Source organism: Myotis yumanensis, unplaced genomic scaffold, assembly GCF_028538775.1.
Source record: "Myotis yumanensis isolate MYYU_CA2020_CCGP unplaced genomic scaffold, mMyoYum1.0.hap1 SCAF_10, whole genome shotgun sequence".
NCBI classification, from domain to species: Eukaryota; Metazoa; Chordata; class Mammalia; order Chiroptera; family Vespertilionidae; genus Myotis; species Myotis yumanensis.
Genome location: NW_027223761.1, coordinates 1,988,793 through 2,001,055, shown reverse-complemented (window position 1 = coordinate 2,001,055; position 12,263 = coordinate 1,988,793). Strand labels below are relative to the sequence as shown.

Sequence of the window (12,263 nt, the reverse complement as noted above, 5' to 3'; positions counted from 1 at the left end):
AGGGGTGTGCCTCACTGGGGACAGCCCGCAACTCGGGGTCTGGCTTCAGGCACCCGTTAGGGTCACAAGGACTGGGTGGCCTGGGGATCGTCCCGCCTCTCCCAGCGCGGGGCTCCCAAAGCCGTCGCCAGCCTCAGGGCGTTGTGTCTTGGAAAAGCATCTTTCAGGGCGTCCTGTGTATTCTTTTCTTCTCCTCTTCTTTTTTAAAATATGTTTTTATTGATGTCAGAGAGGCAGGGAGAGGGAGAGGGAGAGAAACGGCAATGATGAGAGAGAATCAGGGACCGGCTGCCTCCTGCACGCCCCCCACTGGGGATCGAGCCCACAACCCGGGCCTGTGCCCTGACCGGGAATCGAACCCTGACCTCCTGGTTCATAGGTCGACGCTCAACCCCTGAGCCCCGCTGGCCGGGCGAGGCTCGCTTTCTCTAGGCCAGGGTTCGAGATCAGAACCTGCTGCTCCCGTGGGAGACCCGACCTTGTGGCTGTTGGTCCCATTTCCGTAGCCACGGCAGAGCCAGCTGCCCCCCAAACGCCCCCTTGCCCCTAATAGCATCACCGTTTCAGTTTGAAAAGAACATTTCCCAGGGGGATGTGGTGTCATGGAGGCAATGGTGGTGGAAGGGAGTTTAAGGGGCCCTGGGGGAGGGACTGACAGGCACAGAGCCGCCGGCTCTCACGGGGACCGAGTCGGGGATGCTGAGTGTGAGCTGCGGCCGGGGCCGCGGCTGGCAGTTCTCAGGCTGCGTGACAATGTCAGGAGGAGGGTGTCCACTTTGGGAGAACAACCAGCCGGCCGAGAGAGCGTGTCTGTGTCAAAGGGGCGGCCAGCTCCACGGCAGCGGCTTTCAAAATACCGGCCGTCGCCACGGTGACAGACCCCCAGGCCCAGCTCCCGCTGCCCCTGCGGCCCAGCAAGTGGCCTTTAACGTGGGGGCGTGGCTTTAGCAGGAAGACAGCTCCCGGTTCTCCTACTGTAGCTGGTTCCCTGGTCTCCTGTCTGTGCTAAGCAGGGGGCAGGAGGCAGTGGACAGAGAGACCACGAGCCACGGGAGAGAGTGGGTGGCCACTGGCCATACCCTCTCATAGCTGGAAGAGGTCGGACCGGGGACCCTGGGTTTCCCCATGCAGTCGTCTCATTCCTCGCGAATTCTGTATTTGCAGACTCGCCTGCTTGCTAAAATTTACATGTAACCCATGAAAACTTGCAGAGTTTCCCACCTTTTTTGGTGCTTTTTCCTGGCGATTTTGCTGCTTAGCTGGCCCAGGCGTGGGAGGGCTGTCTGTGCCTCGCGGTGGACGTGCCGGGTTAGGGAAGCCTCGCCCAGGCCTGAGGGACGGCGCTGCTGGCCTTGGGGTCACCGTTGGCTTTGTCAACAGCAGGCACGAAACAAGGCGTCTACACACAGAAACGGGAAGGCCGGGCTGTGTCACTGTCAGCTTGTGTGAATATGACAGCGTGGCCTGGCCGGCGTGGCTCAGGGGTTGAGCGTCGACCTATGAACCTGGAGGTCACGGTTTGATTCCCGGTCAGGGCACAGGCCCGGGTTGCGGGCTTGATCCCCAGTGTGGGGAGTGCAGGAGGCAGCCGATTAGTGATTCTCTCTCATCATTGATGTTTCTTTCTCTCTTTCTCTCTTTCTCTCTCTCTCTCTCTCTCTCCCCTCCCCTCCCTTCCTCTCTGAAATGAATAAAAATGTCCTTTTAAAAATAATAATAAACAAAGATGACAGCGTGACGGGCTGGCCGGAGCCCTGCCCTGTGTCTGCCCTCGGAGCGCGGGCTCAGTGCCCATGGGACGCAAGGCCTGGAAGAGTGAGAAGTGACCGCTCGTGAGCCAGGTGGTGGGAAGCCGGAGCCATGCCCACTGCAGGGCCAGCAGGGGCGGGTGCCAGGTGCACGGGGACCGCACGCCCTGTGGGCTCGGCCCTGTGCCCGCTGGGCTAGGCCTGCTGGGCACGGGGGTGGCTTTGCTCACACTGAATCCGGAACGCAGGCGGGAAGCTCTGGGCAGGACTCACGTGCCCAGGTGACTTTCTGCCAGGGGGTCCGGGACGGGCTTTTCTGGGGTTCCTGCTGGTTGAGTGCAGGTGCGAGCGGTGGGCACAGGCCGTGGTGGGCACAGGGCCAAACACGCTGGGTCATGCTATTGCTTACGCAGCAGCTGGTGGGGTTGCCAGGTGGCGCCCAGCCCCGGGCCTGGCCCGCGAGCACGAGGGGCGCCTTCCCTCTGGCGGGCGGTCGTTCATAAAGTGCACCTGCCTCTTCCCTCCGAGTCAGTGGAGCTGGAAACGTTTATCTCCCGGCCGCCGGGCGGGGGCCGGGGTCTAGCCGAGGGGTGGGCAAACTTTTTGACTCGAGGGCCACAGTGGGTTCTTAAACTGGACCGGAAGGCCAGAACAAAAGCATGGATGGAGTGTTTGTGTGAACTAATATAAATTCAAAGTAAACATCATTACATAAAAGGGTAGGGTCTTTTTTTTTTTTTTTTAGTTTTATTCATTTCAAACGGGCCGGATCCGGCCCGCGGGCTGTAGTTTGCCCACGGCTGGTCTAGCCGGTGCTCTCAGACTCCTGCCGATGTGACCAGGGCCGCGTGGACCCCTTGCCTGCCCCTGCGTCGCCGGCCGCCCTGCTGCAGCCGGCGCTGTCCTTCCCCCTGGAGGAGGCACCGGGTGACCGTCCAGGTGGGCAGGCTGCCCCGTGAGGAGGACGGTGCTGGGGAGGGAGGGTTGGGCCACCTAGACCAGGAACCTGGAGGGCGCCGTCTGGGGACAGGGTGCCGGCTGCTCCGTGGTTGGGGTGTGGCGGGGGACTGGGCCGAGCAGGGGCATTCAGGAAAGTTCACTGAGCACAAGAGGCTGCAGCTGGCCGTGGGGCGTCCACTCGGGGGGACAGGGAGCTAGGAACAGAGGGCGACAGGGGATGTGCTTGGCCGACTCCCCGGCGAGGCCCGGTGCCACCTGCACAGCCATCGCCGGACAGACCCCTCTGGCTTTGCCGCCACAGAGGCCACGTGATGGGCAGGAATTCTCCCGCTGAGAAGCCGGGGGTTGCCCTGCGCCGTCCCGGGACTCGGCGGGTGGGTGCTGGCCCGGCGGCGTCAGGGAAGCAGCCAGCCAGGCGTCTCCGGCTCTGGTGTCCTGGGGTGTGAGGGTGGCTGAGGGCGGGGCTGTCACAGGTGGGCCCTGGGGATGTTGCAGATGGAGCAAGGGCTCACCGCCCGATGCCACAGGAGCCACAGCAACGGCCCTGACTTTGGAGAAATGGAAGCAACTTTTACCTGTAGACTAGAGGCGCGATGCACGAAAATTGTGCAAGGGGCTCGGCCCCTGCCGCTGTGGCTCCGTCTGGAAGGTCGTCTGGTCTAATTAGCATATTACACTTTTATTGTTGTAGATGGGCCTGCGAGGAGACAGAGAAGGGCCGGGGCTCACATCTGCCTCCCGGTCCAGGGTCGGGGGAGGCTCAAACGGTTTCTGCGTCGGATCTTCCCGGACACTGGCCCTCGCTCCCGCACCGGGCTGCGGCATGCAGTCCTGGTTCCATGCGGTCCTGGTTCCCCGGGACGTGGGGGGAGGGCAGTCAAGGCTTCAAAGGGGCCCTCGTGGGCCTTGTGTCCCAGGGCTACCTCAGTCGGGTCCTGGGAGAAAAGGGTCAGTCCCAGCCCTGGCGTGGCTCGGCCTCCCACGGCCGGGCTCTGCTGTGCGCAGGCCGAGCCGCTGTTCTCGGTTATCGTCTCGTCATCTGTCGGCGGTCGGCGCCGTGAATCGTGCTGAAGGGCTGGCTGCTAAGGGGTTGGGCGGCGTGTGCCGTCTGCTCACACGTGCGGCCGATGCAGCACCAGCAGTGGCACAGCTGGGATTCCTGCGGCACCGAGGCGTCGCCCAGGGACCCGGGTCCGTGGGAACGGACGTTAGACTGTTGGTTCGTGGCTTCAAGACCAGGGATGAGCCCGGGCCGGGTTCCTGGTGGTTAGAGCGGCGGCCGGCGAGGCTTGGGAGCTCGGAGGTGTGTGTTTTTAAATATTTTTATTGATTTCAGAGAGGAAGGGAGAGGGAGAGAGAAACATCCATGATGAGGGAGAGTCATGGATTGGCTGCCTCCTGCACGCCCCACACTGGGGATGGAGCCTGCAACCGGGGCACGTGCCCTGACCGGGAATCGAACCACGACCTCCTGATTCATAGGTCGACGCTCAACCACTGAGCCACGCCGGCCGGGCTGGGGCCGGTTTTTAATGAGCCGAAGCGGGAGGGTGAGTCCCGGGCGTCTGTGGTCAGTGGTTTTGAATGGTTTGCGATGACGCCAGGAGCTCGTGTCGGGAAAGTGCCCTTTTCCGTGGCGTCTTCCACCCCCACCAACCTCCCCCCCCCCACCCCCGCGGGGCTCCAGGGACCCAGCTCCTAGCACATGGGCGTCCTTGTTGTCTTGTTCTCAAAGGCACTGAAATGCAGTTTTACGTTATTTAATCTGTTGACTGTCATCCATGTGCCCCCGTGTACTTTAGCGGGTGGATCCGTGGGTGTGGTTTGCGCCCTGAGCCTCACAGCGGTGCTGACACTGTCACGGAGCATGTGCGAGGCAGGCGCAGGAGAAGCCTCGCGGACTGTCTCAACCACGCTGAAGAAGGCGTAGCTCTCATTTAAAAAATATGTATATTTCTATTGATTTCAGAGAGGAAGGGAGAGGGAGAGAGAGACATCAATGATGAGAGAGAATCATGGATCGGCTGCCTCCTGCACGCCCCACACTCGGGATGGAGCCCACAACCGGGGCCTGTGCCCTTGACCGGGAATCGAACCCGGAACCCTTCAGTCTGCAGGCGGCACCCTACCCACTGAGCCGCACCGGCCAGGGCTCATTGTTTAAAATAAAGGGCCCAATGGGCTCGTTTTGCTGTCACGGCGCACAGAGGCCGTCCTCCGGGCGCCGTAACGCCTGTCCTCTCTCGCAGGTGGCGATCATCGCGGGCAACTTCGAGCTGGCGGAGTACATCCGGAGCCACAAGGAGACGGACGTGGGTGCGTAGGGCGGGGCGCGGGCTGGCGGGCGCGTGGTCACGGTGGCGGCGTGGGCGGCCCCCCAGTCCTCCTCAGACAGGCTCTGAGTCTGTGTTTAGCGAAGCGCAGCAGAAAGCGTAGTAGCGAGGCCTTCCGCCCCGTCCCGGGTGTGTGACCTCGCGGCAGGTTGGGCTCAGGGAAACCCACGCGTTAGGGAAGGCAACGGGGCCGCTGTCCGGCTGCTGAGCCGGCCACCTGTGACGAGCCCAGACGGGTTCACTAGAAGATTCCATCACCTAGCCGCCTCCACTGGACCAGCGGTTCCCAGCGCGGGGCCCATGCCCACAGGGGGGCCATGTGACTTCTAAAGGGGACAATTCGAGAACGAGTTATTACCAGTCAGCTTTTTGCATTTCTTCTGGTTCTAGGGGCCTCATCTACAGAATATAACTATATGTTGTGACATATTTGTTCTCTCTTATATCTTTTGAAACTTTGCTATTTTCCCTATCACTTCATATTATTATTATTACTTTTTAACAGTTTCTTAGCGATTTCTTCCCCAGGACTTCCACTGTCCTTCCGTTATTTTATTTTTCTCTTTCATGGATGCCATGTTCTTGGGAAGCTGGTTTGGACCAAGTTCATGGCCTTGTAGGCTTCCTCCACTGAATAGGGGTTCGCTTTTTGAATAATGAGAATTATATGTCACGGAGGAGGGCATAGGATTTTAGAGACGCTTAGGTGGGGCGTGGCCAGAAAAAGGCTGGGGACCACTGACTCACACGGAGAGGCGGCGACTAGATGAGGTGAGATGGGCCTGGGGCACCCCCTGCGCCCTCCTCAGCATCGCCCCAGCATCGGTGCCCGCCCCCGCCGCCTGCTGACCCCTGCTCCCCTTTCAGTGCCCCTCGTGCCAACCAGGAGGACCGTCCCTAGGGCACCTCCTCCCTCCCACTGCCCTGCCGGCGGCTGGGCCCCGCCTTGCATCCCGGAGGAGCCAGCTGGCCTGTGTCCCCCGGCCCCGGGCCTGCACAGGAGCCACAGCGGGGAGCAGGCCCTCTGGACCAGCAGCGGTGAGCGTCCGCCGATGGATGGCACCATCCCATCGAGGGAGGGGCAGGGGGCTCCCGGGGCCCCGAGAGGTAGCCGGTGCATCTGTGTCTCCCTGCCTGTGCCCCTCGCCCCGTGTTTGGTGTTGGGGGAGGGCGAGGCCTCGGTCTGGCTGTCGAGTCTGTGCCGTGTGGTGTGGCTGGTCCCCGCCCTGCCTCCGGGAGCTGCCAGGCTGCGGAGCAAGTCGCTGCCCTTGCCCGGCCGTGCCCTGCGCTGAGCATGGCCCCCAAGGCTGCACGAGCCCCTCCTGGGAGCCGGGCCCGCGCCGTTGCTATGAGTCCCAGCCGCAGCACCTCCGCGGGCGCGATGTCCGCCAAGTGATTTAGCAAATGCAGTGGCTCAGTGTCCCCGCCCCCTCCCTGGCCCGAGAGCAGGACAGTAAGACACGGCGTCTGGCCTCTAAGAACACCGCTGCCGTCTGGCACCGGGATCCGCTCAGCAGGGCCCTCAGCATGGGCGGGGGGTGAGGTCCCACCCACGACTGTGGTGATTGCAAGTGGCCCCGCGTGGATCCGGGGCCATCCTTCTTGTCCTTCTTTAGCGCCCCCTTGAGTGGGGCGCCCCCCGTGGAGGGAGGCGGGGTGTGGCTTCCTTCCCTGGCCCCAGCCTCCAGCCCTGCAGGCCCCCAGCCCTCGCCAGCCCCCCTCGGAGCTAAGGACCAGCCTCTGGCCTGTCCCACTCAAGCTCCGCCTCCAACGCCGCCAAGCTGGAGGGGGGACACCCAGGGGGTTTAGAGCCCAGACGGGGCGGCTCCTGGCTCGTCTCTTCCATTTGGGGTGTAATTAGCTGTCCTACCTGGGAGGCTGACACCCCTTTCCAAGCAGAGGGGGGCGGGCTGAGGACAGAAGTCATACCTGTTGGTGCGTGAACACCTTTTAGTTACTAGCGACTCAGCTACAGGGACGGTGACACCCCTTAGTTACCACCCGCCTTCCGACCAGTGACTCCCTGGAACCCTGAAGGGCCGTCTCTGACAGGGGGCACCCCACAGGCTGCTGTGACCTCCAGGGGGTATTTTGTTTGCCAGCGGGAGAAGGTGCCGGCTGAGTAGCGCCTGTGAATACCCACGTTCATCCCCGCTTTGCTGTGGCTCCTGGAGGCGGAGGTCCCCCAAGCCAGGCTGAGGGGCAGCTGGGGAGCCCGCGACCCGCACGGTCAGGGACTGTGAACCGAGCTGCCGGCGGATCAGCTCTGCCCGGGGATAACCTAGTTTCCCGGCCCCGTTGTTTTTGTTTGTGCCCGGCTTTCGGGGCGGCGCAGGCAGATGGGTGAGATGACATGGGCTGCTCCTCGTCAGCCGGGCGAGGTTGGTGTCTGCGCGTCTGTCCTTCTGCGTGTCTGTCCTCCCGGCTGCGCAGGGTTGGGGGGGGCGGGCGGGGGAGCGGTTTCCTCCCGGTGAGCTCCCTGAGCCGGGCGTGAGCCGGGCGCCTGATGAGCCCACGGAGGGCGCTTGGTTACTGTTGCTAGGTTTCGGGACCGAGCGCCCGGATAATTATGCTTCGGAGATGGGGCGATGGTGCGTGGAGGGGGTAGTGTGTTCACACGGATTTCTGAATGCAATGCGGGCGGGGGGGTGTGCGTGTGTGTGTGTGTGAGCGTGTGCGTGCCTGTGTGTGTGTGTGTGCGTGTGCGTGTGCGTGCGTGTTTATGGGTGGGGAGGAAAGCCCGCGCTGTGCTGAGGGCGATGTGTGTCTAAAGCCCGCTTGGCAGACAGACACGGCTGCGGGGAAGTGAAACAGCCGACCTGGGAGCAGCGCCCGTGTCCCCGGCATGGCGACTGTGAATGCGCTACTGACCGGGGAGGCGGACGCTGGCGGGAGCGAGACACGGCCCCCTTTGTGTTCGCGGGGACAGCCCGCAGGTCCCGGGAGAGCCCCAGCCCTGAGCTGTGTCCTCTCGTCAGATCGGGCCGATCGGGGTCGGCACCGCCCAGGCCCCTCTGTGTGCGCAGGGAGCGAACCTGCCCCGGGCAGCCGGGCTGGGGTTCGGGCTGGAGGGAGGCAGGCACCGCGTCCCTCTTGTCCAGGTTCCCAGAGGCTGTTTTCAAAGCTAGAGCCCTGGCCGGTGTGGCTCAGTGGACAGACCATCCACCTGCATTCGGTTTCCGGTTCAATTCTGGTCAAGGGCACGTGCCTTGACCTGGTTGGGGCGTGTGCAGAAGGCAAGCAAGCATGTGCTTCTCTCACATCGGTGTTTCTCTCTGTCTCTCCCTCTCCCTTCCACTCTCTCTAAAAACCAATGGAAAATATCCTCGGGTGAGGCTTAAAAAACACACAGAAAGGCAAGTGGCGGAGGAGGGAGACGCGTGAGGCCCTGCAGATCAGGGCTGAGGGTGCGTCCCCCCAGCAGAGCACCAGGCTCCCTTCCCGCCCTCCGTGCTGGTGGATTTGTTGATGGCAGCCATTCTGACAGGCGTGGGTGACCCCTCGTTGTGGTTGCACTTGGCATGAGATGCTCCCGGCGATGGCGGGCCTGGACCCGCCGTGGACGTGAGCCACCGTGGCTGGGTTCTGCGCATCCGTGGGGCTCACGGGGGTGTCCTCTGGGGCCAGAGCTGTGTCCTGCGTGGGCCTCAGCCATGCCTGCTCCCCGGTTCCCCGCACCCCGCCCTGTTTCTGGGGCATCCCTGTCCCTGTCACTTCCCACTTCTCACCTCGGGGGGCCAGGCTCCTGCCTCCGCTCCCCCAGCGCCGGGGCCACTGACCAAGGGCCTCAGCGGGTGTGGAAGGAGCAGACGCTTGTCCCCCACGGCCGGCTGGGGGGCAGGAAGTCCGGGCCGGGGCGCCAGCAGGTCGGGTCTGGCGACAGCCCCTCCCAACTCACTTCTGTCCTCACGTGCGGAGACGGGGCTGGCCGGCCATTGCTGCTGCTTGCATTGGGGCCCACCCTCGTGACCTCCAAGGGCCACACCCCCAAATACTAGCTCGGTGGGATTAGGGTTTTAATGGGAGAATTTAGGGGACAGCCTCGGTCTGTTGCGAGGACAGAAACCCTCCCCGAAGCCGCTGCTTCTCCTGGAGAACCCGGGTCACTGGGGGAGCCCGCCCAGGGCACCTGTTGGGCCTCAGTTTCCCCTTCCGACAGCGAGGGGCCGGGCGGACATCGGCCTGAGCTCCGACGGGCCTGCCCCGAGCTCCGCGGGCACAGACGGAAGCAGGACAACCGGGAGCTGGCTTCTGTGTCCACTTCTTCTGCCTTTTGCTCCTGCTGCCGGACACTCCTGTCTTCCCCTCCCCCCTCCCCTCCTCACAACCCCCTTCCAATGTCAAACCCTGCAGATAGCGCGTCCCAGCGGGGTTGCCATAGCAACAGCTGGTCCTCACGTCCCAGGCCCGGCCCCTTGGAAGCAGCTCCTCACTCCACAGTCACAGAGGCTCGAGGGCAGCGTGGACGCGGGGCGGGATCTCAGGGAGGGGGCGGGGGCGGCTGGGAGCACAGGGTCAGGACAGGGCACCAGGCCTCCTCCCGGAGCGGACGGGGCGGAACCCAGCAGGAGTGGGGTGTGTCTGGGGCTGGAAGTCCCTGGTCCAGGTGCGGGAGGGTCTGGCCCAGCATCCCACCCCCGCCCCCAGGGGTGCAGACACGGTCTCCAGGTCACATGGCAGTCTGCATCGTGTGTGTGTGTGTCTGTCTCCAAATCGCCTCTTTTTTAAAAATATATTTTCATTGATTTTACTTTATTATCTTTTTAACCCTCACCCGAGGATACTTTCCCATTGATTTTTAGAGAGAGTGGAAGAGAGAGGGAAAGACAGAGAGAAACATTGATGTGAGAGAGACACATCGATTGGTTGCCTCCTGCAGGTGCCCCGACCAGGGCCCCAGGCCACGGAGGAGCCTGCAGCCCAGGTACATGCCCTTGACTGGAATTGAACCCGGGACCTTTCAGTCCACAGGCCGACGCTCTATCCACTGAGCCAAACCGGCCAGGGCTATTTTTATTGATTTCAGAGAGGAAGGGAGAAGGAGAGATAGAAACATCAAGGATGAGAGAGAGTCATGGACCGACTGCCTCCTGCACGCCCCCCCACTGGGGATGGAGCCCACAACCCGGGCCTGTGCCCTGACCGGGAATCGAACTGTGACCTCCTGGTTCCTGGGTTGACCTCAGCCCCTGAGCCAGGTCGCCGGGCGCCTCCGCCCGAGGCGCTGGAGACTCCAAACCGCGTCTCTGCTGGACCCTGGGAAGCAGCATTGGTGTGAGGGTCGGTGGCCGAGCCCTGGAGAACAGGACCCCCCCCAGGGCCCCCGGTTTCACAGTGTGTGTCTGGGGGGCTCCCAGTGTCCAGGGCACCCGCAGAGGATGCCCTTGGCTGGCCGAGCGTCCAGGGCCTCCGTGGCCCAGGCTAGGCCCAGCTGTGTGCCCGGCGCCCGGGCAGGTGGCATCTGTTCCGGCCACAGGGACGTGGCCGAGTTCCTGGGAGAGGCAGCCCCCACAGAGTGCGCCCCAGCGGGCATTGGGCCCTGGGCCACCTCCTGGCCCAAGGCCTCACTCATCTGGGGTCTGGCCCCCACAACCCTTCTGCTTTTCATCTCTGCTGCGTGTGCCCCTGGAGCGTGGCAGCAGTCAGGGTTCTCCTGGGGCCCCGCTCAGCCCTGATCTAATGCGACACCCCCTCTCTCGGTGACTCCTGGGGAGCAGCCCCTGCCCTGCTCCCAGGCCGGGGGGCCGGGGGAGGGGGTGCCCGCCTGAGCCAGGTCCACGTGCAGTTGGCTCTCCCGCTCTGAGCTGCAGGGAGGGGAGGGGCCGGGCGTGGGAGAGGCCGGGTCCGGGCAGCTGCGCCTGGGAGGGGATTGCACAGGTGTTTGGTGGTTTTTTTTTCTCACCAATTTTCCTCTAAAAAACCTGCTTTCCACCAAATAAGGTTTTTGATGAGAATTTGATTGAAATCGTGAAGTTTTGATTGGGGTCGGATGTGGTGGGGCTGGGATTTCTGCTCCGTCTGGAGGCAGGAGGGTCCAGCCCGCGTCTCAGCGGCTTTACTCTCTGCGAAGTAGGGCAGCAGGCATTTCCACGTTAATAACGTCCGCGGCCCCGAGCCCCCGGGCTCGCTGTGCTGTGAAGGCAGGAGTCCTTAGGCCCCTTTGAAAGGATGGTGGGGGGTGAACCCCGGGGCGGGGGTGGGCCTGCCTCTGTGTGAGGGGACGAGAGGCGCGGGGCGGGCTTGCTCTCCACTCCCATGGTGGGTTCTCGAACCCCGAGCCTGATGGAAGCGCCCGGCAGTGTCTGTCCCTTGGACCTGCAGAGCATGTCAGCGCTCCCCAAACGTAGGGCCCGCCGTGTAGCCAGAAGCTGAGGGCGGCTGATGGGTCTCCCCTGAGTTCCGGGGAGAGAGCGACCTCTGGGCCTGCTCCAGGCTCCTGGGGTGAGGAGGGCTTTGAGGAAGAGAACCCTGGGATGAATCACACACCGGTTTCTTTAGCGTTCACCTTCCCCGCTAGAATATGCAGATGAGCTCCTGGTTCAGTCATGACTTCATCCCACGCAGCTGGCACACAGTAGGTGCTCATATTTGTCGGATGAATGGAGGAGAGGATGGGTGGATGGATGGATGGATGGATGGGGGTTGGATAGATGGGGGGTAGATAGATGGGGGTAGGATGGTGGGTGGGTGTTTGGAGGGATGGAGGGAGGGAAGGAAGGAGATGCTGTATGCCATGCCAGCACGGCCAGGGGTGAGCCTGAGGGGGGGCGGTGAAGGATGAAGAAGACAGACAAGAGAATGAACATGAGGCTAGGTGGGACGCTGTTCTCAGATGGAGAGACGGCGCCACGGCCTGCAAGCCGAGTCTTTATCTTATAGCAGATCCCAGGAGCAAAGTAAGGGCGTGGTCAAGATGGTGACAACGTTCTCGCGGGTTTCGAATCCACTCAATCACATGCCCCTGAACTCCATCAAGCTTTGTTTTGGCAGCACTTGCTGCACCTCCCGCAGCCCACATCCCTCAGCCACCTGGGGCCACAGGTTCCGACCATGAGGTCAAGCTCACAGCCACAGCCTTTGGCTGTCATTGTGCTGGGAGGGCTCTGCCAGAGAGGACCGTGCCCTCTCATTAGTCCAGTGGTTCTCAACCTTCTGGCCCTTTAAATACAGTTCCTCATGTTGTGACCCAACTGTAAAATTATTTTCATTGCTACTTCCTAAC

General features: G+C 62.6%; 1 protein-coding gene across 1 annotated transcript in view; it reads left to right on the top strand.

The window, feature by feature from the left end:
• SHANK2 (SH3 and multiple ankyrin repeat domains 2) overlaps window positions 1–12,263 on the top strand; it is a 173,063-nt gene that overhangs the window by 26,662 nt on the left and 134,138 nt on the right. Inside the window, exon 10 of the mRNA XM_070427138.1 lies at window positions 4,958–5,024. Within this exon, the coding sequence (XP_070283239.1) occupies window positions 4,958–5,024 (67 nt within the window). The remainder of the gene's footprint in view (window positions 1–4,957; window positions 5,025–12,263) is intronic.